The 26,648-nt window shown below is 44.4% G+C and overlaps 1 protein-coding gene across 3 annotated transcripts in view; it reads left to right on the plus strand.

The window, feature by feature from the left end:
- Positions 1-26,648, plus strand: part of LOC103177225 (gamma-aminobutyric acid type A receptor subunit gamma3) — a 189,809-nt gene that overhangs the window by 75,524 nt on the left and 87,637 nt on the right. For all 3 annotated transcript variants that reach the window (XM_042334260.1, XM_042334258.1, XM_042334259.1), the window contains exons 4-5: positions 1,846-2,066; positions 5,939-6,021. In XM_042334260.1, coding sequence (XP_042190194.1) covers positions 1,846-2,066; positions 5,939-6,021 — 304 coding nt within the window. The remainder of the gene's footprint in view (positions 1-1,845; positions 2,067-5,938; positions 6,022-26,648) is intronic.

The following is a 26,648-nucleotide window of genomic DNA, read 5'->3' on the forward strand; positions in this document are numbered from 1 at the left end:
TGGAGAACGGAAGATTGAGAGGTGACGTGATTACTGTCTTTAAGATTCTAAAGGGGCAACAATATAGATCATGACCGGCTGTTTCATCTTGTCCAGAGTAAAACCAGAGGACATGGCCTGTGATTGAAGGGGATAAATTCAGAACAAATCTACGCAAACACTATTTCAGTGAGTGAAGAGTGAACCTGTGGAACAGGTTCCCTTAGGGAGACGATTGAAACAGGAAATGTTGATTCTTTCAAACACAGATTAGATAGTTTTAGGAAATAGCATTGTGGGATACAGTACATAGGCAGTTTGGGACATATGTGCATGCGACCGCCTGGAAGGTGGAAGGCAAACTAAATGTACCTTGGTCCTTTTTCATCTAGAATTTCTTATGTTCTTATGTTAAATGTAGTGATTGTATATTTGTAGGTAATGAAGCAGACCATACGCTCACAGTAACATCCCACAAACAAACCATGAAGTGAATGACCAATTTTATGTAGGGGATTGTTTCAAATAATCCAAGGGCAGTAGAACAAGAGGGCACCAGATTAGGGATAGGAAAGACAATTTCAGGACAAGCACCAGGAAGTATTCCTTTACATTGAGTGGAATATTGACTGGAACAGGGTTACCAGCAAAGGTGGGTGAGGCCACATTGGGACTGATTTAAGAAATGATTCAATGCTGTATAAAGGAGGAAGGATTGGGGGTTGTAATGGAAGGAGGAGATCAAATGGGCTGAAGGGCCTTCTGTATCCGAACCTATCTTGCAATCTGGTGAGCACAAACATTGTTTTCAGTATTAATTAAGTATTGTTTGTCACTCAGTAATCTGTCAATGATTGCTTCCTTGATGGAGCCTTCTGAGTGCACTAACATGGAACATACTGGCTGTCAGCGTGATGGTGACGGCCACTGCTGGTAAAACAAACTGAGGAAAGACAGCGTAAGAACCACTTATTGAAACTGACACTGTCAAAATACTACAGGGAAGTCATTTCAAGACTGGTTCTTAAATGCTGCTCACGTTTTGCCTCACCATTTACAGCGCATCTCTGCTTTTCATATCTGACAGATATCCATAGAACTGCGTAGCATAACAGAAGACTATTCAGCTCATCAACAACTACAAATCACATTTATATAGCGTTTTCACGCCGGGAGGACATCCCAAAACTCTGAATATTGAAGCATTTGCACCCGAGCTGCGGCCTGGGTTCAGGAAGGGTGGAGGGCAAGGAGAGTGAGGGTGGAAAGATGACCGAAGGCTTGGTCGAAGAGGAAGGTCTTGAGACCGTCTCTGAAGGGGGCAAGGGATGGAGTTCCAGAGGGTGGATGCAGAAAGGCTAAAGACCCAACCTCCGGTGGTGGAATGGGCAGGGAGGGGGACGTGGAGCAGGCCGGTGCCTGACAATCGGAGGGACCGGACAGGTTGGTAAAGGTTTAGTGGGTCACAGAGTAATGCCAGTTTCATAATCACGTTATAAAAATACATGTTCATAAAAATAGAGGATGGAATTTAAGATCCTCATCTTCACTTTCAAAGCCCTCCACCATTTTGCTCCTCCATACCTCTGCGACTTACTGAACCGTTACCAACCTGTCCACTCCCTCTGCTCGGCGGACTCTACCCACATCCTATGGAACTCCATCCCAGAATCCCTCCGCCTCACCCCCTCCCTTGCCTCCTTCAAGGCCCGTCTCAAGACCTTGATTGATCAAAGATTCTACACCTTGAATCGATTATTCTCAAGAGCTGATCAGCAAGGTTTTTTTTTTGTACGAAGCCAGAATTATGTGTGCAAGTGGATTTGTTCTTCAGGGGTTTTATGATGCGTTCTCTTTGTCTTACAGGAATACACCATTGATATCTTCTTTGCTCAAACCTGGACTGACGACCGCCTCCGGTTCAACAGCACGATGAAAATCCTAACACTAAACAGCAACATGGTTGGGCTGATATGGATCCCGGACACAATCTTCAGGAATTCCAAGACTGCGGAAGCGCATTGGATCACGACACCTAACCAGCTGCTCAGGATATGGAACGATGGGAAAATCTTGTACACGTTGAGGTAAGATGGCGGCAAAGCAATCTGGCTAAACATTAGTAGATACTTGCAGCCTGGACACAGAAGACCAAGCTGTCGGCCTGGCTCAGTTGCCCGCATTCTCGTCCTTGGTTGAGAAGGTTGTGGGTTCAATCCACTGTCAGAAGCTTGGCTGACACTACGCTGGAGGAACACTGGTCGTGTGAATGTTGAAGATCCCGTCACATTGTTAAGGTGTCCTGGCCAACAATCACCAGGCAAATCGAGCATTCATGGAGTTCTGTAGCGTATTGGTTAGAGCACTCGCCTCACAAGCAAGAGTACCTGGTTTTGATTCCCGGACAGGGCGAAACCTTAGAGGAGTTTCCTTACTCCGCACATCTCTGTTTACCTGGCAGTGAGTAGGAACCTGGTTGTTAGTTGATTGGTGGATTGAATTGCTGGTGTAATAATAATAATAATCCCTTCAAAAATAATAATAATAATTTGGTCACGCAATTTACTATGTGCCTCTGTGTTTGGCCCCACAAAAGATACAGTCAATTCACTTTACAGTATATTCTATGAAACATTTTGAGATGTGTCAACAACATGATAAGGCATTATATCAAATGGAAATATTATTAGTATGTCTTTTTGTAGGATTTTGCTGCACTCAAACTGGCTGCTGGCTTTGCCTACAAATACAAAGACCCTGCATTTGACAGCAATTACTTTTGAGACATTTTGGCATTAGAGGCATGAAGATTATTATTAAATTGAATGAAATCGGTTGCTTTAAAATCTAAATTATTAATGGTGGCTTTACAACCTCATGTAAGCATACCATAATAGGAACTGTAATAAAGCAACCTTTCTGATGTGAAAACCACCTGATACAGAGGCCATTAAACAAGGCTAAAGAGTACTAAGATCACAAGATTAGTTTGGATGAAGAGAGCCCTTCGGCTCATCCAATGCAATAAAAATTTGGTCACTCAATCAATGACTGTTTGTGGGACATTGCTGTGCGCAATTGGCTGCCGAATATCTACAGTATATTCTGTGAAGCGTTTTGAGATGTCTCAAACATGTGGTAAGGCACTATATCAAATGCAAGGATTATTATTATTATTGAATGAATTTCAGTCACTAATTACCCTCTCAGTAAAGAAAACTTCCTGATGTCTGTCCTGAAATCGCCCTTTACAACTGAATCTATGTCCTCTTATTCTACCCTATGTTGCATCCTTATTTAAAGTAAGAAATAACCTTCATTTTTGTAGCATCACATCAAGTAAATTGACTGTATATTTTGTGGGCGAAACGCAGCAGCCTATCGTGCACAGCAGTGACCCACAAACAGTCGTGGATTGAGTTACCAAATTTTTTTGGGGGAGGTATTAATACCCCCGAGCTCCACCACTGTCATAGGAAGGAACGACTGTTCCGCCATCTGTACCTCAACTGATCCTGTCAATTCCAATTTCCCGCTTTCTCTCCATATCCCTTAATACCCTGACCTACCATAAAATCTATCCACCTCACTCTTGAAGGTGTGGAGGATCCAGTATGCACAGCCTTTTGGCAGAGAGAATTCCAGATTTCTACCACCTTTTGTGTGAAAAAAATTCTCCTGATTTACTCTTAAATAGTCTGGGTTTAATCGTAAGGCTCCACCCCCTTGTTTTGGATTCCCCACCAGAGGAAATAGCTTCTCTGTATCTACACTTTCAAATCCCTTCATCATCGTTAAATACTTCAATCAAATCACACCTCAACCTTCTATACTCAAGGGAATACAATCCAAGTCTACGCAGTCTTTCCTTGTAACTTAACCCTTTTAGGCCTGGTAGCATTTTGGTGAATCTGTGTTGCACCCCCTCCAGGGCCAATGTATCTTTCTTAAGGTGCGGTCCCCAAAACTGAACGCAGTCTCCAGATGGGGTCTGACTAACGCTCTATACAGCCGAAGCATCATTTCTTCCCCTTTGTATTCCAGGCCCTTGAGATAAAGGCCAACATACTATTCGCCTTCTTTGATTAGTTTTTGCACCTGGGAACTAGTTTTAACGATTTGTGGATATGGACACCCAAATGTCTTTGCTCCTCCATAGTTCTTAGTTACTCCCCATTAAGAAAATATTCTTCTTTATTTTTTTTCGGTCCATAGTGGATGACCTCACACTTCCCTACATTGAACTCCATCTGCCACAGCTTTGCAAACTCACTTAATCTGTCTAATTCCCTTTGTAAATTCCTACTCCAATCTACACAACTTACTGTGCCTCCTAGTTTAGCGTCATCTGTAAACTTAGATATAAGACTTTCTATTCCTTCATCCAAGTCATTTATATATATGGCGAATAGTACAGACCCCTGGGGAGCACCACTTGCCATGTCCCGCCAAACAGAGAAGGTTCCCTTTATCCCTACTCTGTTTCCAACCTTCCAACCAATTTCCAAGCCACGTCACAAGGTTACCTCCTACTCCACGCGCTTCCATTTTCGCTAATAATCTTTTGTGTGGAACCTTATCAAATGCCTTCTGAAAGTCCATATAAACGACATCCATAGACACTCTCTTATCCACCGTTTTAGTGACCTCCTCAAAGAATTCAACGAGATTAGTCAGACACCACCTCCCCTTCACAAACCCACGCTGACTCTCTTTGACGAGCTCATACCTGTCCAAGTGTTCAGTCACTCTGTCTCTGATGATGGATTCCAGTATTTTCCCTATGATTGACGTTAAGCTGACAGGTCTGTAGTTTCCTGGTTTCTCCCTCCCTCCCTTCTTCAATAAAGAGGTGACATTCACAATTTTCCAATCTAAGGGCACAATTCCCAAATCCAGTGAGCTTTGGAAAATTATGACGAATGCAATATGCAATTTGCTCTTCTATTCCCTTTAACACCTGAGGTGGAAACTATCAGGTCCTGGAGGTTTGTCTCTCTTGATATCTTGAGTCTCATTATTTTCTCCAGTACCATTTTTTATTTATATTAATTTTATCAAGCATTTCTCTTTAACTTATTTTTAGGTTCCCCCCGTATGGCTGGTAATTTGTCCTGATCATCCACTGTAAAAACGGGAGCAAAGTATTTATTTAACAAGTCAACCATTTCTTTAGTTTCCGTCAAGTGCTGTAGGACACTATCCTGCTGGGGGGGTGCTATATAACGCAAGGTGTTGTTGTTACGTGTGAGCAGGTGGGGGGAGTGTGAGCAGGTGGGGGGGAGTGTGAGCAGTTGGGGGGAGTGTAGGGAGGTGGGGGGGAGTGTGAGCAGGTGGGGGGAGTGTGAGCAGGTGGGGGGGAGTGTGAGCAGGTGGGGGGGCGTGGGCAGGTGGGGGAGTGTGAGCAGGTGGGGGGGAGTGTGAGCAGGTGGGGGGGAGTGTGGGCAGATGGGGGGAGTGTAGGCAGGTGGGGGGAGTGTGAGCAGTCGGGGAGTGTGAGCAGGTGGGGGGAGTGTGGGCAGATGGGGGGAGTGTAGGCAGGTGGGGGGAGTGTGAGCTGGTGGGGGGAGTGTGAGCAGGTTGGGGGCCGAGTGTGAGCAGGTGGGGGGGGAGTGTGAGCAGGTGGGGGGAGTGTGAGCAGGTGGGGGGGAGTGTGAGCAGGTGGGGGGGAGTGTGAGCAGGTGGGGGGAGTGTGAGCAGGTGGGGGAGTGTGAGCAGGTGGGGGGAGTGTGAGCAGGTGGGGGGAGTGTGAGCAGGTGGGGGGAATGTGGGCAGGTGGGGGGGGAGTGTGGGCAGGTGGGGAGGAGTGTGGGCAGGTGGGGGGAGTGTGGGCAGGTGGGGGGGAGTGTGGGCAGGTGGGGGGAGTGTGGGCAGGTGGGGGGGGGGTGGGAAGGGGTCTGGAGTGCAGAATGCTGGTGATGAAAGCGTTACTGATATATGTGTTGTGTGCTCTCTGCAGACTAACAATAATTGCGGAGTGTCAGCTGCAGCTCCAGAACTTTCCGATGGATGAACATTCCTGTCCCCTGATCTTCTCCAGCTGTGAGTCCTCTCTCTCTCTCTCTCTCTCTCTCGCTGTTTAAAACACAATTCATCAGGTATTGGTCTCACAGTCACTGGGGCAGGTACATGCCATCACAGTAACTGTGGGCAAGTTCATGATATCATAGTGGCACGGACAGGTGAATGTTACCACAGTGACAGAGGCAGACACATGTTATCACAGCGATTATGGAAGGTTTGTGTTATAACCCTGTTCCCCGGGTGACCGACTGAATTATATAGCGCGTGTGATTCAATTTTGGACAACGACAGTGTGAGTAAGTTGATCTTAAATAAATGTTTTCGCAAATTGGCGAGCTGGCTATTCAACTCATCGTTTCTGACCCCTGACTAAGATTGTCAATGGTGTGGCACATTGAGCACACTTTGTGCTGTGGTGCCACACTCACTGGGCTCTTTGTACAGTAAAAACTCGCACAGGTCTGATCTGTATAAATCGTATCATCGCCTAAGTTGTACGCATCTGACCAAGTCCTGTTCAAGGGTTTACCTTCTGTGCAAGTTTAACGCAACTCATACTTTGCATAAGTCGTATTAAATATGGTCCCAACTGGTACGACGTATGTGAGGTGTACTGTACAATGCACTTGTAGGCTCTCCAAACCCTTCCCAACTCAACAGCAACAACAACCTACTATTTTTTGGACTCCACTCCCACCTCCTCCTGTCCCTGCTCCAATGTCAGAGATTTAAGGTCACTTTTTGTTAATTGCCTATTATACAACTTGCAGCACTGCTCTGTCATAACCCGCTTGTTTATAACGCAGGTTGGTTATTAACACTGTGTTGCCGTGTGGATGTTATTTATTGCTGTGGGCAATTGTCTGCCGCGTTTTGCCCATTAAATATACAGTCAATTCGCTTTGCAGTATATTCTGTGAAGCGCATTGAGATGTCTCGAAGATGCGATAAGGCATCCAAATTCTTTTTTTTTTGGGAAGGATTATTACCCCCGCAAAGTGATCAGCCAGTCAACAGTAAATCGAGGTGGGGGGAGTAAGGAAACTTGCCGAAGGTTTCAGCCTGCCCGGGAATCAAACCCGGCTCCACTCGCTTGAGAGACGAGTGCACTAACCATTACGCTACTGGACTCCACATCGTAAGGACAAACGAGGAAGATATTTTACACACAACAAAGCCCTGAGATGAGCAATTGATTTAACTGGCGGATTGTTGGCCAGGAAACTGCAGGAGAGATCTTGAAAGTTCACCTGAACAGCAGGCAAACACTCATCACTTAAAACNAAAAAAGATTCATAAACATAAACTCAAAAGGCCAGGGGGAGGGAGAGATGTAAAGAGTCCTCAAGGGAGATTAAGTTATTCCTAACTCTTTCGCAAAGAGATTTGGATGAATGCATAATGCAGAGTTGTGTTCACCTAAACCCTCAAACACAGCAAAAAAAATAGTAGCCTGTGAACCTATCCGGCTACTTTACAACGTGCCCTAACTATGAGATGCATTAAATGTAGGCCAACGTGTGTTTCAAGAAGACAAGGACATAAAGGCAGTGATTTCCTTATTAAATTATGAATATTCCAATGCAAAACACTGCTAAGTAAACATTTTAGTCAATAATTCATTAAAAAGCCTTCACTAAAAAGGTTATTTGTGTACGTACCTTGACTTGGCAAATGTCCCAACAGTGAAGCACAAGAGGATTCCCCAGGGCGTTTTTTTTTAAATAAGGTGACGCTGTCAGGAAGGCATTGTGCTGAGCACCACATTTTATTCAAAGCACGAGATGCCCTGGAGATGCATTCTGTTCTCCAGGGAAGGGTTTGAAGCGGCAAATCCAGAACTGGTGCACTTCTGTCAGTCGTTGCTCAGTGGTTTTTGTTCGTTTGTCGTGTTTGCTCGTTTGATAAAGTCATTCGCTCTGCTCTTATTATTCGCACGCAGTGAAAACACGCCGTTGTGTTTCGAGTTCCTATAATGATAATCCTTGAGTTTGATAGAGCGCCTCATTGGGTCATTGAGACGTCTCAAGGTGCTTCACAGGATATACTGTATTGATTGACTATATTTTATGGTTGAAACCAAGCTAATTAAGTGGCAAGTCGGGATAATATGGAGAAAAAGCAGGGAAATGGGACTTAAATAGAAAATACACACTACTGTTTACGGTGAATCCTTGAAGCGCTTTGAGACATCCTCCCGATATGAAAGCCGTTGGGTCAGATGCAAAGATTGTTATTACGGAGTTGTTATAGATTTAGTGGTGGAGCAGGCTCAATAGTCAAACAAGCCTATTCCAGATTGGATGCTCCTAAATCTCCTTTCCTCTGCTCTGTCTTTAGGGCCTTTTGTCACAGTGACCAGGCTGTAACAGCACTGTAAGTGTGACCTGACCCGAGCACTGTATAACTCATTCTTGTATATCAATTGGACTAAATAGTGTGATGGACTGGGTAGGCTTGATCTGCTGAAAGGCTGATCCAGTCTCTAAAACATTAATATCATATGTAGTTTACGCACCCTGCCTTCAAAAGCATATGGTCTGACACTCAGAAACTCATCACCATGGTTCAGAGTCCTGTAGTGTATTGGTTAGAGCACTCGCCTTGCAACCGAGAGGACACAGAGTTCGATTCCCAGGCAGGACGAAACCTCAGGCAAGTTTCCTTACTCCACATACCTTTGAGAAGTCATGAAGCTCTTTGAGATGTCTTGATGATGCTATATTCTTTATGAGCAGGACCTCAGTTTCATGACTCATCTGAAGTACAGCACTTCCAACCATGCAGCACTTCCCCCAGCACAGCACTTCCCCTAACCCTAACCCTAACATTGCCTTGATATTTTTTTACCCATCTAGCAAGGGTCACAGTGAACTTCCAGTCTTGTTTTAAGCAATAACAGGGGTTGGTATATGTTCTCAGTTTCCTATTCTGATAGAAAACAAACCAGAAAACAGCTTCATTACCATATTAACACAGCCGTTAAATTACTGATGCCCTGTGGTCATTCACTTATTTTACCCTGGGAAGTTGGTGAAGCAATTTTCCATGTGAGCAGACAAACTAGCAGGGAACCAACACAGACAGAGAATGTAACGCAGGTTTAGACCTTCCCAAAAGTCTCTTGGTAATATTCCCTCTCGCATGTTCAGTGTGTGAACGTTATGCCTTATTGTTTGACATCTGAGCGTTTCAAGCGCTCTGGGACACTACCCTGTGTCAGAGACGTTATACAAACGCTGTTGTTGTTTCTGGCACCTCCCTAACTCTCTGACCTGCTTACCCCACAACCCCCAACCCGCTGCCTCCGCTCGCTGGCTCTGGCCTTCTGCATGTCCCTCGTGCCCTCCGTTCTACCATTGGTGGCCACGCTTTCAGTCATTTCTCCCTGAAACTCTGGAACACTCTTCCTCTATCCCTCTGCCTCGCCCCTTCCTTCCCCATCTTCAGGTCACACCTGAAGATCTTCCTATTTGACCATGTCAACAGCCATCTCCCCGCTCCCCCCGGCTTGGCGTTGTGCTCTGCTATTGTCAAGAGCTCGGAGATACTACCCTGCATGAGGGACACTATACAAATTCAAGTTGTTGTTGTTGAGTAATAGGGGGGAAAAAAAGCTTTTTTGGGTCAGTCAGGTGGTGTCTGACCCATGCAGAAACCCATCACCATGCTTCCAAACCTGATTTATGGTTCCACATATGTGTGCCACCTACACGTGGAAATTATCCTATGTCTGGAACGCAACATGCACTCTCTCCTTGGAGGAATGCACCCTGCTGACCTAATTCCAGAGAATATTAGGCACAGGTTGGCAAGAGCCAAGGCTTGGGGACGCCAAAGTGTGCGTCCAAAGTCCACTGGAATCTAACCGGTTAAAGCCGTACAGCTTGCCATTGGCTACATATGGAAAGATCTAACCATAGAACCATAAGGGTTAAAATTGTGGTGTTCCTATAGGCATTCCTTTTATTTAGTTGCCAGAACACCTTATCCACTGAAAATCTTTAGTGAAACTCTTTAGTAAAAAAATAATAATTTGGTCACTCAACCCACGACTGTTTGTGGGACGCTGCTGCGCGCAATTGGCTGCCACTTTTCGTCCACAAAATATACAATTAATTCACTTTACAGTATATTCTGTGAAACGCTTTGGGACATCTAACAACGTGAGAATGCGCTATATCAAATGCAAAGATTATTATTATACTATGATTACAGTGACAGGTTTAGGACTGTGCACCTCTGACTTCAGGAGAATGGTTTCTCTCTCATCCTCCTTATCGCTGCCATTTTTAAAAGCAATTTTAGATAGAGACAACTACTTTAGAAAGAGACAAGCGGATCGCTTTCCCAGGGATAATAATTCCTTTATAAAAAAAAATTGGTCACTTTGATCCACATCTGACTGTGTGGGACGCTGCTGTGTGTAATTGGCTGTATCGTTTCGCCCACAAAATATACAGTCAATTAACTTTACAGTGTATTCTGTGAAGTGCTTTGAGACGTCTCAAAGAACGTGATAAGGCGCTATATCGAATGCAAGGATTATTTATTGTAACTTTTTTTTTAGTTCCCATACACCAGAAAGGNTTTTTCACTTTAAAATGTTATGACGGAAGCGTGAAATCGACGTTAAAGGTTCTCCATTGATCTACGCAAGTACCTTGTGAACTGATCTGTCCCTGAACTCCAGAAGGTTTGAGAAATTCTAAGTCAACTCTGTCTGAATAAATAAAAACTACGGGTGAATCACAACAGATTTAATAGTTAATAGTTGTCAAAGTTACTGAACCTGTTAAGGACCCAATCTTTCATCCGTGTCTACGGTCACCTCCTCCCTTCCCCCGGCTCGGAATCGATTTCAAGATCCTCTCGCTCGTTTCCAAATCACTTCATTCCCTCGCCCCTCCCTACCTAATTAACCTACTCATCTCCCACTCCACCACCCACTGCGTCTGCCCGGCTGGCTCCGGCCTCCTGGTTATCCCTCGTGCCTTCCGTTCCACCATCCGTGGCCGTGATTTTAGCCACTATGCCCCGAAACTCTGGAACTCCCTCTCTCAATCCCTCCGCCTTGCCCACTCCCTCCTTCACCTTCAAATCCCGCTCAATGCCCTTCCGTTTTGGTCGTGCTTACGGTCACCTCCCCCCTCCCTCGACCCCTCGCTCGTTGTCAAGACTCGACCAGCGTTCTGGGATACTACCTGCGCGAAGGGCGCTATATCAATGCAAGTTGTTGTGAGGGTTTCATACCTGTGGCCAGTCTTTGAGAACGGATGGGAAAATACTTCCCATATTTCGTAACAGATTCTATCAGGCGTTTCATAACTACTAAATCTGTAACAAATTTTTATCAGTTACCACAAGCCTTGTATTGTACCTTGGCAAATCTGATTTGCACAGATTGTTGTCTGTTTTCTAGGTCAAGGTTAAAACATGACTGTTCCGATTTTCCATTTTGTCACTAAGTGAAAAATTGCAAACTATCCCTATCCTAGCTCTGAACTGGTAAGGCTTACATTCACTGCAGTTCTGCTAAGCCCATTTAAATTCTGATCGACATGCATTTTTGAATATAGTTTTGTTCAAACCCATACCTGGGATTTGTAACAAATCTTCGTTGAGCTCAACGGCTGCTGTGAAATAACAAACTGGCTTTGAGATTTATTCAGACTCCGTAGAAATTTATCCCTAGAGCTTTATAGGAGTAAGAATAATCATTGCATCTGATGTAACACCTTATCACGTCTTCGAGACGTCTCAAAACGCTTCACAGACTATACTGTAAAGTGGATTGACTATACATTTTTGGCGGGTGAAAATTGCACACAGCAGTGTCCCACAAACAGTCATCTGTCGAGTGACCAAATTTTACTTTTAAGGGATTATTACCATCGGAAAACAATCCGTCAATCAACTAACGACCGGGTTTGGGATTTATGCAAGGCTGAATAGATATCTGAGCTGGGGATGCGAGTCAAGGGGTGGTGGGGGTGGGGGAAAGATGACTGAAAGCACGGTCAAGAGGTACATTTTGAGATGAGATGTGCCTTGAATGAGACGAGTGCGTGAGTGAGACAGACGGACTCTGGGATGGAGTCCAGAGAACAGAGACAGAATGGCTGAAAGCCTGCCTGCCGGTGTGGCAGAGGACATGAAGCAGAATGGTATTTGCTAAGCAAAGGGTCAGTCCCATTTGAAGAGATCAAAGAGGAAGGGTGGAGTGAGACCATTGAGGGATTTGAATGTGAGAACTAAGATCTTGAACTCAATCTCCTGGAGGATGAGGAACCAGTGGAGGGATGCCTTCACAGGGTATACTGTAAAGTGCTGTAATAATGCTTGTGTTTGCTAAAGTGCCTTATCACATCATTGAAAAGTCTCAAAGCGCTTCACAGGATTTGTTGAGAGCATAGTGACTGTGTATTTTGTTGCTGATGATGGGAGCCAATTTGTGCACAGCAATGTGCCACTGACAGCCATGTCTGCCTATTCGGATGGATGTTAAAGATCTTCCTGGTGTCCTGGTCAATAACGCTTCAACAAAATTGGTCATTCGCTTCATGGCAGTTTGCATGTCATTACTACGTGCAAATTCAAATTAGTTGGCACATTCACCTGCAGAAGAATCACGTTACTTTACAGTAATTATCTGCGAAACGCCTTGAGACTTTTCTATATTATATGCAATAATAGAACTCTGCGTGTCCTAACTACACAAACCTATCACTAGCACAAGCCACTGGGACATCCGCCGATGTGGAAGGAACTATACCAAATGTAAGGAAAGTTATCATTATTGCTACACATAAAACATAGGAGCTGAGTGGAGTTTTTTTTGACAATTGTTGTTTGAAATGATCCAGGAAAACAATGGGTTGTGACCTGTCAAAAATTTCCGAGGATATTACTATCGCGTTCCTAGAAACATGTTGCTATTCTATAATTTATTGAAACATACGATCTCGTGAGATATCTAAATTGAACTGAATATAGACTCCTGGTGAAGCCGAGCATCTTAGAGAGCTGGAAATAGCTTTAAACATTGTTGGCATGACACATTAAATCAATGGCACAGTTATCAGCAGCAAAGTGTCTGAAACATCGCATGACTGAATACTTCAGTGCTCACTAGAATGTGCCTGTATTGCACACAATTTAATAATAATAATAATCCTTGCATTTGATAAAGTGTCTTTCACGTCAGGAGGACATCTCAAAGTGTTGCACAGGTTTTACTATAAAATGCAGTGACTGCACTTTGTAGACATACACGTAAACCAATTTGCTCAAAGCATTATTCCACAAAGAGCTATTACAACAACAACTTGCATTTATATAGCGCCCTTCATGCAGGGTAACGTCCCAGAGTGCTTGGAGCAAATATTCAGCAAATGACCAATTTTATTTTGGGGGATTATTGGCCAGAACACCAGGAGAAATTCCCTTTGCTTTTCAAATAGTGCTCTGGGATCTTTAACGTCCACCAGAACAGACAGACAGGACCTCTAACACCAGACCTCTCGCACTGAATTGGTGTGTCATTCCAAGACTGTGAGTTCAAAGTCCCAATGGTGGGGATGGGACTCCCAATCTTCTGACTCAGAGGCAAGAGTGCTACAAACTAAGCCAGGCTGACACCCACTTGTATGCATCTAGCAGTATAAGACACCATTTTATCATTAGTACTCGCCTGTATTTTATTGATGATCAACCAGGTAACTGAATCAGGGATTCTTCTCAATTGGCTCCTGTCAGCCCTGCAAATCAAGGTGGTCCTAGGTGGACAAGCCACGGGAAGCTGCCAAACATTGGTCTTAGAAACCTATAAGATTCTTAAGGGTCTTGACAGGGTAGATGCCATGAGACTGTTTCCCCTGGTTGGAGAATCCAATACTAGGGGTCATAGTCTCAAGATTAAGGGTCAGCCTTTTCGAACAGAGTTGAGGAAACATTTCTTCACTCAGAGGGTAATGAATTTGTGGAATTCTCTACCCCAGAGGCTGTGGATGCTCAGTCCTTGAACATATTCAAGACTGAGGTTGATAGATTTCTAAAGGATAGAGGGATTAAGGGATACGGGGATAGGGCGGGTAAATGGAATTAGGTTAGAAAATCAGCCATGATTTTATTAGAAGGCGGGGCAGACTCGATGGGCCGAATGGCCTACTCCTTCTCCTAGGTCTTATGGTCTTATGGTCAACTGCAAGCTATGTGGTTTAACTGGTTCAAGTCCAGCAGTACCCCAACGCACACTCTTGTGCCGCCAAATCTTAGCTTTTGCCATTCTGTGTCTAATCCTCCTTGAAATTTGGTACACTTGGGGAGTGTGCATTCCATTCCAAACACGGGCACGTTTCCATGTGTGGCTGACATTGTCAATCTGGTTTGAATATTCTTCAGCACAGAGATGTGTTTCCGCATGTTTTAGACATCCAAGTAACCCAAAAAAAGTACTTTTGAAGGAAGAGTTCAGAAACTGCAGACAATACAAGGCACTATTCAAATGCGAGGATTATTATTATTAAAATATTGATGCTTTTGGGACGAAACGGGAAAAAAAATACTGGCAGGACCCAGTAGTCATTAGAGGCTTTAGATGTCTGTAGCTTTTGTGTTCCTTCTCTGGCATTGCACTGTGTCCCGTAGTCTGCAGACATATTAACAACAGAGGATTTATATATTCAGACAATAAGTATAGTGTATGAGTACAGTCAATGCCAACTCTTGTCAGATGGAATAATGGGTAAAATAGACTTTAGATAAGTCATTATCCCATGTTTCCTATGACCAGCAGTGGACCCCTGGCTGACTTCGGAAATACAAATTCAGAATTCTCTTCTTTTGTGGCTTCTGAAGAAAACCTCTTTGAAATTAAGATTGAATGTAAAAAAATTGTGTGTCAGCCTTAGTAATGGCAGCCCTCTCGCCTCTAAATCAGAGATTATTGGTTCAAGCCTCCTCACTTCCCCACCATCCCCTACAACAACAAGATTCCATTTATTGAGCACCTTTCACGTCAGGAGGACGTCCCAAGGCGCTGTACAGTTAGGTCAGGACCCGAGCAAGTCCTGCTCCAACACCCTCCAACCCCCATCGTACCTTGGCGCTCATATGTCTAAGAGGACTCCAGTACAGCACTGGGGGCATGCTGACTATCAAAGGTGATGTCCTTCAGATGAGGTCCTGTCTGCTTGTTCAGGTGAATGTTAAAAACTCCATGTCACTGCTCAAAAAGAGAAGAGATTTTCTCCTGGTGTCCTGGTCAACAATCCCACACATCAAGATTGATCATTCACTTCATGACTGTTTTTTGGACATTGCTGTGTGCAGATTGGCTGTTATGTGCACCTACAAAGTAGACACTCAATAGCTTTTATAGTATGTCCTGTGAAAGTCTTTGAGGTGTTCTCCCGATGTGAAAGGCATTGTATCAAATGTAAGAATTAGGATTATTATTACTTGTGATTTTTCAAAATCCCGCACAGATCTTAAAGTTAAAAATTGAATGGAGGCTAGGACCAGGTGGAATTTCTCGGCTTTGATGCTTTCTTTGTGATCAGATTTCCTGGAACAATGGTTTGGTTTGCTTGACAGCCTTTTTCCCGTCGGCTAAATTTTGTGTCTCAGTCAGTGTGACATTTGTATTCTGCCCTTTCCTGTTGCCTTCTGCTGTTCTGCCCACCGTTCATCCATTGCTGCAGCTTCTTCAATTACACTGTTACCTTAAACATTTAAAGGATTGTATATTCATGAAGGTGAGGGATGGAAATACCAGGCAATGGATCATCGCTACCTACTTTAACACGCCCCACTGTCAGCATCATGCACTTTCAGGTCAGCTATTGCAAGGTCAGATTGTGGTTAAAGCTTGATTCTGCGCTTCCCTGATGATATGCCTTTACTACGATATCAAAATGTCCCCAGGGTGAAACGGTCTGACCTTGTGCCAGTCACCTTCCACCCTCTCTGATTGAGATTGTCTAATTAATGTGAGATCGTCAAAAGTGTACAGTACAGTAAAACTCTCATAAGTCTGATTAGCGCCTTGGGATGTCCTCCCGACGTGAAAGGTGCTCCATAACTTTGTTGTTGTATCTGTTTAAATCATATATTTGCCCTAGTTGTACATCTGCCCAAGTCCCGTTGAATTTCCTATAACTTATGCAAGATTCAAGTAACTCACACTTTTCATAGGTCATTTTAAATGTGTGGTCCCAAATGATACGACTTATGTGAGGTTCACTGTGGTACACTTACTGAAAGAAGAATTACGTAGAGAGATATGGCACAGAAAGAGGCCATTCGGACCAACTATTATGTGATTCTGATGATACTCCACACATCCGCCTCTCCTATTCCCCTCTCCTTTACCTTTCTCCCTCATGTATGCAGCAAATTTCCTCTCAAATACGTTGATGCTTTTTGCTTCAAACACAGTCCCACATTCTCTGTATGCAAAAGTCCTTTCTATACTCTTTATTACATCTCCTACCTAAGTGATGAATTGATTCTTTTTGTCATCTTACCTTTGTTAGAAAGTGAATGAGTTCCAAGAAGCAGCAGGTTGCTTGTAAATTTAATCGCTTTGCAAAACTTACACAAAGAATTAAGGTTACAGTCTTGGGGAAAAAAATCTTGTAAAAATGTTGTCAGGGACAGTTTTCCAATATTTACAGCGTACGGTCGAGGAAATAAGGAGCTGACCTGTGAGTACTGGGTTTAAAACAACAGTCTCATTATAAATATGAAGTCATGCATGAGAATCAACTTTTTTTGTGCATTTTTTTTGTTGTCATGCACTTTAATTAAAATCAAAGCAACGCAAGCTTTCTTTTCTTCTGTGTGAATGTTCTTCTCAACAAGGAGTAGCAAAATGGAAGGCGTTCCCAGTGACTGAATCATGCACAGTACTAATTGGAACTCCATCTCACAGTCCCTTCGCCTCGCCCCCTCCATTGCCTCCTTCAAAGCCCATCTCAAGACCCTCCTCTTCGACTGCACCTTTGGTCACCCTCCTATCCCTAACTTCCCTGCCGTCCCCACGCCTTCTGATCCCAACCCCCAGCTCGGGTTCAAATCATTGACTGTCCAGCACCTTGGGATGACCTCCCAATGTGAAAGGCGCTTTACAAATGTAATTTGTTATTGGGTTTGTGGGACTGTAGGTGGCAGTCCATCTGAAGCTACTTAGAGCAGGTAAAAGAGGAGAGGAAGGAAAGGAGAGAGGGAAAGCAGAAAGAGGAGGCAATAGGAGGGAGAGATGGAGGAAGAGAAAGGGGAAAGGGGAGGGAGGGGGGTGAAACAACAACAAAATTACATTTCACGTCGGGAGGACGTCCCAAGGCGCTGGGAAGGAAGGAGTGAGAGCGGCAGGGAAGGAAGCTAAAGAAAGAATAGAGAGGCTGGAAGGCCAAGGAAAGAGAAGGTGAGGGTGAGAGACTAGGATCAGGATAGAGGAGGCAACAATGTGAAGGAAGGAGAGGGAAGGAGGCTAAGGAAGGAAGAAGAGAGGAGGAACGCAGGAAGAAAGGTTTGCACATTCATTGTGCTTCAGCACTTTAGAGTAATTGCTGTCAAGATTTTTTTTAACTTGTTACATTAATGATCACATTTTCAGCACTGAAAATTAATCCCACAATTATTTCTGCAGCCAAACGAGGCAGCTGTTTTGCAAACACCAAGGACCTATGTTTTAGGCCAAAATGCTCAACAAGTGATTCCTGTCAAGTATACAATACAATAGAAAATTACATTTGTAAAGTGCCTTTTACGTTGGAAGGACGTTCCAGAGCGCTGAACAGTCAGGGATAAGGCAGGCGGGGAGGTGGAGGGTGGTAGGTTCAGCGGGCTCTGGTCTGCTTCATGTCTCCTGCCCGACCGCCCTACCATCGGTGGCCGGGCTTTCAGCCTCTCTGCCCCCACACTCTGGAACTCCATCCCACGGTCCCTTCACCTCGCTTCCTCCCTTGCCTCCTTCAAGGCCGGTCTCAAGTCCCTTCTCTTCGACCGTGCCTTTGGTCTCCCTCCCACCTCTCTGCCTTCCCTCACCCCTACACCACCCCTCCCCATGCTCGGGCCCCGACACCTGACTGTTCAGCGCTTTGGGAAGTCCTCACCACGTGAAAGGCGCTCTATAAATGTCATTTTGCTGTTGTTGTAGGGTGGTGGTAGGAGGGTGGCCAAAGGCACGGCCGAAGAGGAGGGTCTTGAGGCATGCCTTGAAGTAGGCAAGGGAGGGAGCGAGGTGAAGGTAATGCGGGATGGAGTTCCAGAGGGTGGAATTGGATAGATGTAAATGAAGCTCACCTGCAATTTACATCAATAAAGTCCCATAAACTCTCATCAGGGCAGTTTCCTCACTCCACACGTCTGTTTACCTGGTAGTAAATAGGAAATCAGTTGTTAATCGATTGGCGGATCGCTTTTCCGGGGATAATAATTCCTTTAAAAATAATTAATAATAATTTGGTCACTCAATCCACGACTGTTTGTGGGAACACTGCTGTGTGCAGTTGGCTGCCACATTTCACCCACAAAATATACAGTCAATTCACTTCATAGTATATTCTGTGAAGCGCTTTGAGACGTTTCAAAGATATGAGAAGGCGCTATATCAAATGCAAAGATTATTGTTATTATTACTAGCCAAAACCTTCATCCACACATTCATCGCATCCAGGCTCAATTATGCTAATGCCCTGCTTGTCGGTCTTCTCTTCATAAACTGCAGATTATTCTCAACTCTGCACTCGTGTTCTCTCCCGCATCAAGCTCCCTGACCCTATCACCCTAATTCTCACACGGCTCCATAGGCTTCGCAGCCTCCAGCGGATAGAGTTCAAATTCTTTGTCCTTTCAAAGCCTCCCACAGCCTTGCCCTTCCCTAGCTCTATGACCCGCTAACCCCATATCGACCTGTCCTTTTCCCCCGCTCAACGGACTCAGACCTGCTCCATGTCCTCCTCCCTGCCTGCCTCACCATCAGCGGTTGGACCTTCAGCCTTTCTGCCTGACCCTTTGGAACTCCATCCCACAGTCCCTTTGCCTCCTATCTCAAGACCCGCCTCTTCAACCGTAAAGCGCAGTGACTGTGTATTTTGTGGGCAAATGTCGCTGTCAAATTGGAGCAGAACAGTGACCCACAAATAGGCGTGACCAGTTTTATCTGGGGGATTGATGGCCAAGGACACGAGGAGAAAGTCCTAGTTTTTACTCGGAGAGATGGGAGCGAGTGTGGAGTATAAACACTGGATTGACTAGTTGGGTCGAATGGCCTGTTTCCATCCCATATCACATATATAGCTCCATGCAAATTCCTCTGTAAAATGTGGAAATCCTCTAAATTGAGATTGTGGGATTAACTAAAGGAATAAAAGACTAGGGGAAGAGGACGTGTGCAAAAATAATAGATGACTTAGCTGCCTTATTTGTTAAGACAAATTGATGACTAATTAATCCTTCAATAAAGTAAAATTTAAATACCACTCATTTGGCGTGATTTGTTTCAGAAAAAAAAAGCGAGTTCTGTAATCACTAAGTAATAGAAAGCGAAATAACGTTGTTCAATTCAGCTTTGTGCCAAAGCGATCATAATGGATTTTTCTGTCATTATTTTGAGAAAGAATATAATTTAATTATAGGATTGTATGAATTCAGTGCGCCGGGCTGTCATTTTTTTTAAGCAAAGGAACAGGGTCCCATTAACAAACCTATTCCGTTCATTACATGACTCCAATAATTAAAAGGATAGACGAGTCAGTAATACAATAAAAGGAATGACTTTCCCAGTAGGTTTTAGCTGCTCTTTAAAATGATGCATTGCAGTAGTTACCGCTATGTTTCTAAGAGACACGAGTGTAGTGCATTGCCAATGGCATTAACGGGTGGGCTTAAAAAGGTACCTGGCAGTTCCTGCAAGATTTTGGTGGGTGATCAGTCCAATTAAGACATCTGTTGGACACTCTTTCAGGCAATAACATTTAAAAGGCAATTCAAAGACATTCTCTCTCTTGCCACACCTAGAAAAGAGTTCGCTCTCTGGAACTCCATTCCCAGGTCCCTCCAATTTCCTTCCTTCCTCCCTCCATGCCCTCTCTCAAGGCACGCCTCAAAAAGTAGCTCCTTGAGCGTACTTTTGTCATCCTTCCCTCCCTCATCCACCTCAGCTCCAGTGCTCATCCAGAATTGACAAGGGCTTCGGTACGTCTTTCCAGTGTGAAAGGAACTGTATAAGTGTAACCACTGTTACCACTGTCAAGCATTCTGAGATGTTCTGATATACAAATGGTGCTTATATAAGGAAACAAAAACAGAAGTCGCTTGGAACATTCAGCGTATCAGGCAGCATCTGTGGAGAGAAGAAAGCGAGTTAATGTTTCAGGTCGATGATCTTTCGTCAGAACTCAGTTCATTCACCAGAAACGTTAATTTTCCTCCCTCCGTAGATGCTGCCTGACCTGCTGAGCGTTCCCAGGGACTTTTGTTTTTGTATCAGATTTTCCAGCATCTGCAGTATTTTGCCTTATATAAGGAAAGATTGTTTGGGGACCCTGGTTCGGCCTCAGAATCCTAGTAGAGAAAGGGCAGTGACCTTTTTTCATCAGAGTTTATTGTGTGTATTTTACATTAGATAGATTTATTTTCGGAAATAATATTGTGGGATACACTATATAGTTTGGGATATGACATGTGCATGCGACTGCCAGAAATGGTGTTAGGTGAACTAGATGGACCTTGGAGTTTCTTGTGTGGATTTTACATTGAGCACAGTTACTAGTTTCTGTTAAGAATGTTCAGTCGTGCAGACTCCTTATGTTGAAATAAAAGATTCACATTATTGTACAATTTAATGTCACTAATTTCTCTAATTGGCACTTACTACTTCCCACACTTGGTTGCCTTACATTAATTAAGCAATCACGCATTTCTGCAAATATTAATTGTAGTAATTATCGGGTTATCTGCACATTAAGGCTCCATTCCATCTTCCACTTATTGAGAAGGGCAGAGTGACGTGCCACACCCTGTGTGGGAACAAAGTTAGTGAAATGTCATCAAATCAAAAGATAATTATCAAAACTCTCATCAAAGTTGGTTGGAATAACATGGGCATAGAGGCAGGAGTAGCCCCACTGGCATAGTGGATAGAGCTGCTACTGATTGACTGAGAGTTCGTAATAATAATAATAATCCTTGCATTGAAACAGTGTCTTATCACATCTTCGAGACGTCTCAAAACGTTTCACAGAAGATACTGTGAATTGTTTGTATATTCTGTGGGAGAAACACGGCAGTAAATTCGGCCGAGCTGTATCCAACAAACAGTCGAGGATTGGGTGACCAAATTATTGTTATTGTTTTTTATTATTTTTTTTTGAAGGGATTATTAGCCCTGGAAAAGCCATCCACCAAATGACTAACAACTGGGTTCCTGGTTACTGCTGGGTAAACAGAGGAGTGTGGAGTAAGGTTCAAACCCTGGTATGTGCTGAGTTTTCTGGTCTCAGACAGAGCTACACGGGTAAATGAGTTGGCCCCAGCCATATTCTAACATAATAATAGCTTGGTTCAGTTGGTAACACTCTCGCCTTTGAGTTTGAAGGATGTGGGATTCAAACCCCACGTCAGGACATGGAACCGTATTGAGGTCCTGTCTGCCTGTTCAGGTGGAGGTTAAAGAATCCATGGCACAATTCAAAACGAGAAGGGAGTTTCTCCCAGTGTCCTGGACAACAATCTACCAAATAACATTAGTCATTCACTTCATGGATGTTTGTTTTCAGTCTATCCTGCGAAGGGCTTTGAAATATCCTACCAACATAAAGGCGCTATATCACTTGTCAGGCTCAACTGAAATGCCCTCCACACTCGAGGAACCACAAGATAACCCAAGGCTTGTCAGCCAAGACAAAAGGGAAGTCCCAGATGAGACTCACAGAGGTCTAAAGAAAAAGCTAAATGAGAAATAAATCCAAAGCAATGTTTCATATACACTTTTGGTTGAAGGTCCCTGGCCCCTCCCTACCTCTCCGACCTCCTCACTCCCCAATCCACCACCCAGTGCTTCCGCTCGATTGGCACCGGCTCCTGCTCGTCCCTCGCACCCTCCGCCCCAGCATCGGAGGTCGTGCTTTCAGCCACTACGTCCCAAAACTCCAAAATACTCTCCCTCAATCCCTCCACCTTGCCCCCTCTCTCAAATCCAGCCTGAAAGCTTTCCTCTTGTGGACCGTGCTTCCGGCCACCTGCCCCCTTTCCCTGGCTCGGAGTCAGGCTCCACTACTGTTAAGCGCTCTGAGACCCTACTCTGCGTGGAGGGCACTATATAAGTGCAAGTTGTTGTTGAAAAGGTGTTATAAATGATTGTTGTTATTTCCTAATCCTGTTTACGGTCACTCTGTTGGTACCCTGCCTCATAACTTCTCAAAGAAGTTCCTCCTCTGGGGTCCTCTCTCCTCTGTTATAATTTTTCTTGCCTTTTCTTGTGTTTCCCACATCTGCCTCTCTGGTGTCTCTCTGTTGCTCCTCTCACATCTGCCAGATTTTTACAGCTAAAACACCTTAAATTATTTACTTTTCTTTCTTTGATGTAGTTATTCTCTGAAGGCATCAGGATAGTGCCCTCTTTACTTCTGCCAGACTCTATCTGTCTCTCAGTTGTCTTATTTTTATTTTACCATCTATGTCATTAAAGTGTGCCACACAGAAAGAGGCTTTTTGGCTCATTTTATCATATAAGTAAGTGATTGTTCCTTCAATAAGAAATCCAATCTATTCCCAATTCCCTGCTCTTTCCCTGTACGCTCAAACACCCTTGCTCAGCATGCATTTGGTTAATTCTCTTTTAAGTGCTCCAAACGACTGCTCTAACAGACATGCTTGGCATGTCATTTCATACTCCCTCTGGGATAAGAAGTTCTTCAAAACATCTCCCTTGTTTTTCTCTACATGAAGTCCTGTAGCGTAGTGTTAGCACTCTCCCCTCATTAGCAAGAGGACCTGGGTTTGATTCCTGGGCAGGGCGAAGCCTTAGACAAGTTTCCTTACTCCACCCACCTCTGTTTAACTAGCAGTAATTATAATAACAACAATCCTTGCATTTGACATACAACAATAACAAAATTACATTTGTAAAGCGCCTTTCACGTCACGAGGACTTCCCAAGGCGCTGAACAGTCAGCGTTTAGGACCCGAGCGTGCGGGGACAGGGTTGGGATAAGTGGGGCAGAGGGGGTAAGAGGGCAGTCAAAGGATGGACATAAAGAAGGGTCTTGAGTTGTGCACTTGAAGAAGACAAAGGCGAAGGGATTGTGGGATGGAGTTCCAAAGAGTGGAGGCTGAAAAGCTGAAAGCCCAGTTGCCAATGGTAGGGTGAATCGGGCGGGAGACCTGGAGCAGGCTGAACGGAGGGAGGGGACAGGTTGATAGGGGGTCCGCAGGTCAGTGATGTAGGACGGGGCAAGGCCATGGAGGCCTTGAAAGTGAGCAGGATTTTGAATTCTATTTTCTGAGGGATGGGGAGCCAGTGGAGGTAATTGGGTCACAGACCCTGGTGCGGGAGAGGACACGAGCTGCAGAGTTCTGGATGATCTGCAGCATTGTGGAGGGAAGAGTTGGGGAAGCTGACAAGGGGGGAGTTTCCGTAGTCGAGACTTGAGGTGACGAATATGTGTATGAGGATTTCGGCAGCCTGAGGGGTGAGGCAGTGGTGGAGTCGGGCAATGTTGTGGAGGTGGGGGAAGGCAGAGTGGGTCATGGCACGGATATGGGGGAGAAAGGACAGTTGAGGGTTGAACAAGACGCCCAGGTTCCTGACTGGCTTGGTGAGGTGGAGTGTGCAACCATGGATGCTGATGCCAGTGCCTGAGGTGCGGAGGTGCTGGCGCGAGCCAATAAGGAGGGCCTCGGGTTTGCTGTAGAAAGTTGGCTCTCATCCAGGACACAAATAGTCTGTGAGGACGACAGGACGTGTAGCGACTTATCACGTCTTCGAGACATCGCAAAGCGCTTCGCAGAATTTACTGTAAAGTGAATTGACTGTATATTTTGTGGACGAAACGCGGCAGCCAATTGCACACAGCAGCGTCCCACAAACACTCGTGGATTGAGTGACCAGATTATTATTATTTTTTTCTAAGGGATTATTACTCCCAGAGAGCAATCCCCCAATCGACTAACAACCGGGTTCCTACTTACTGCTGGGTAAACAGAGGCATGTGGAGTAAGGAAACTTGCCTTAGGTTTCACCCTGGCCGGGAATCAAACCCAGGTTCTCTCGCTTGCGAGGCGAGTGCTCTAACCACTGAGCTACAGGAGTTACAGTCAGAAGGTGGGCATTAGAGATTTCCTCTATAATTCATCACCTCCTGGCAATGCCACCTGTCAGTGTCCTAACAGAGCATTGCCAACACCTTGCCAGGATTAACCTGTCAGAACATGAGCTGAAGGAGTGGGGGAATATTACAGAGCGTCTAGAAGAAAAGAATCAATTCTAAACCCTATATTGCTCGGCAGACATTAACTGGCATCAGCTTCAAGGACCAACAGCTGTGCATTAAAAAAAAACTCAGAATATTAATAACTTCTACAGCAGTGTACCGTGAAAATAATCTCAGCATCTGTGAGCTCTGCTAATAATAGAACCCAGAGAGTCACTTTCAACCTCCCACACAAAGCAGTAATGAAGGCAGCTCCGAGCAGCCAACGTTAATAAATCAATGGCATCCGAGACGGATGTGAACTTGGAGAGGGGAACCAGCTCTGGGTACTGATGATCGACAAGTGCTTTGTGGATAAGACGCAGGCCTGTTAATTACCAGCATCGCTCTTCAAGGACTGGGAGACTCCCAAGGTCTTCTTTTTTGTAAATTTCAAATGTTTCCCAGTCCGAGAGAAAATGTTGGAACAGGCCATAACTTATCTAGTAGGGCACTGTGAGAGAAATGAAGCATCGAACTCCAAACCGCACAACTTTTCCTCAAACCAACTCTTCAGAGGTTTGCAGGGATGAGGTCATGTGGCTCAAATTAAATCAACATAAGGCCCTAACAACAGCGAGGTAAAGAGCAGAGTTATTTATAACCTTTCGGAGGTGGGGGGAAGAGAGGGAACAATGTAGGGGGAAGTCAAAAATATCCTGTGGCATAGAAGTTAGAGCACTCGCCTCACCTGGTTTCGAATCACCATCTCGTGAAAAGCAATTGGATTTTGCCCTCATCCACTGCACATACATTCCAAGGTAAAGAGACAGAAGGCCCAAATACCACTGAAAAACATTTTACCTTAAAACTGATCTTGGAATCCCATAGCGTAGTGGTTAGAACACTCGCCTCGCAAGAGAGAGGACCCAGGTTCGATTCCCAGGGGGGGAGAAACCTTAGGCAAGTTTCCTTACTCCACACAGCTCTGTTTACCCAGCAGTAAGTAGGAACCCAGTTGTTTGTCGATTGGTTGAACTGTAGGCAATAATCCTTTCAAAAAAATGTTGTTCACTCAATCCACGTCTGTTTGTGGGTCATTACTCCTCTCTTCCCTTAACCCCCAACCTGGGAGAGATCTTCACACTCCAGAACCTCCGTACACAAACTCTGCTTCTCAGTAGCTGGACCTTAGGGACTTTTTAGGACAGTAAGGAGTTTTCCACACCTGTCAGAGTCCTCGCTGATCAAATAAACTCCTCCACTGATGGGGCAAATGCATCTCATTCATAACTTAATTCCTTGTAAGTAATGTGCTCAGCCTGTTTCGCAGAGGTAGTTATCGTATTGGGTGTGACAAGCCCACTGCTTAAAACTCAATTTATTCATTAGAATGAAATGTAGAATCCTAAAAGACAATCTGCATAATTGTTGGCAGATGGAAATCAGGAATACTCAAATTGTAACTGCTGAAAGCGTTATGATTGAAGGCCAGAAAATCACAGGTTTCATAAGAGCCAGACTGCCTCACATCTGTGATCTTGTGAACCATTGCCAGCTGCTTTATCGTGCTCCCCCTCGCAGCTTTCTCCTCCGTTAGCCTCAACTCTGAACCTGTAGCAGAAGAGCGTGTTAATTCAAGCTTCGGCCTATCTCAGTCGGTAGACCTCTCACCTCTGCGTCAGAGGGTTGTGGGTGCAAGTCCCACATCGGGACTTTAGCTGACATTCCAGTGTGGTACATGGGATGGGGAGGGGCAGAGCATTGACAGGCATGTTGAATTTGCCCACAAAATATACCGTCAATTCCCCGTACAGTATATTCTGTGAAGCGCTTTGGGACGTCTCAACGATGTGACAGAGCGCTATATCAAATGCAAGGATTATTATTAACTGAACATCAGCCTCTATCAGGTGGATGATAAAGGTCCCAAGGCGCTATTCGAAAAGAATAGGTAGCTTCTCACTGGTCAACAATTCATTTCTAATGGAATTCCTTCATTAAGTAAGTAAGTAAGTAAGTAAGTAAGTAAGTAAGTAAGTAAGTAAGTAAGTAAGTAAGTAAGTAAGTAAGTAAGTAAGTAAGTAAGTAAGTAAGTAAGTAAGTAAGTAAGTAAGTAAGTAAGTAAGTAAGTAAGTAAGTAAGTAAGTAAGTAAGTAAGTAAGTAAGTAAGTAAGTAAGTAAGTAAGTAAGTAAGTAAGTAAGTAAGTAAGTAAAAGTAAGTAA

The sequence above is a fragment of the Callorhinchus milii genome, unplaced genomic scaffold (assembly GCF_018977255.1).
Source record: "Callorhinchus milii isolate IMCB2004 unplaced genomic scaffold, IMCB_Cmil_1.0 Scaffold4, whole genome shotgun sequence".
Taxonomy (NCBI): Eukaryota; Metazoa; Chordata; class Chondrichthyes; order Chimaeriformes; family Callorhinchidae; genus Callorhinchus; species Callorhinchus milii.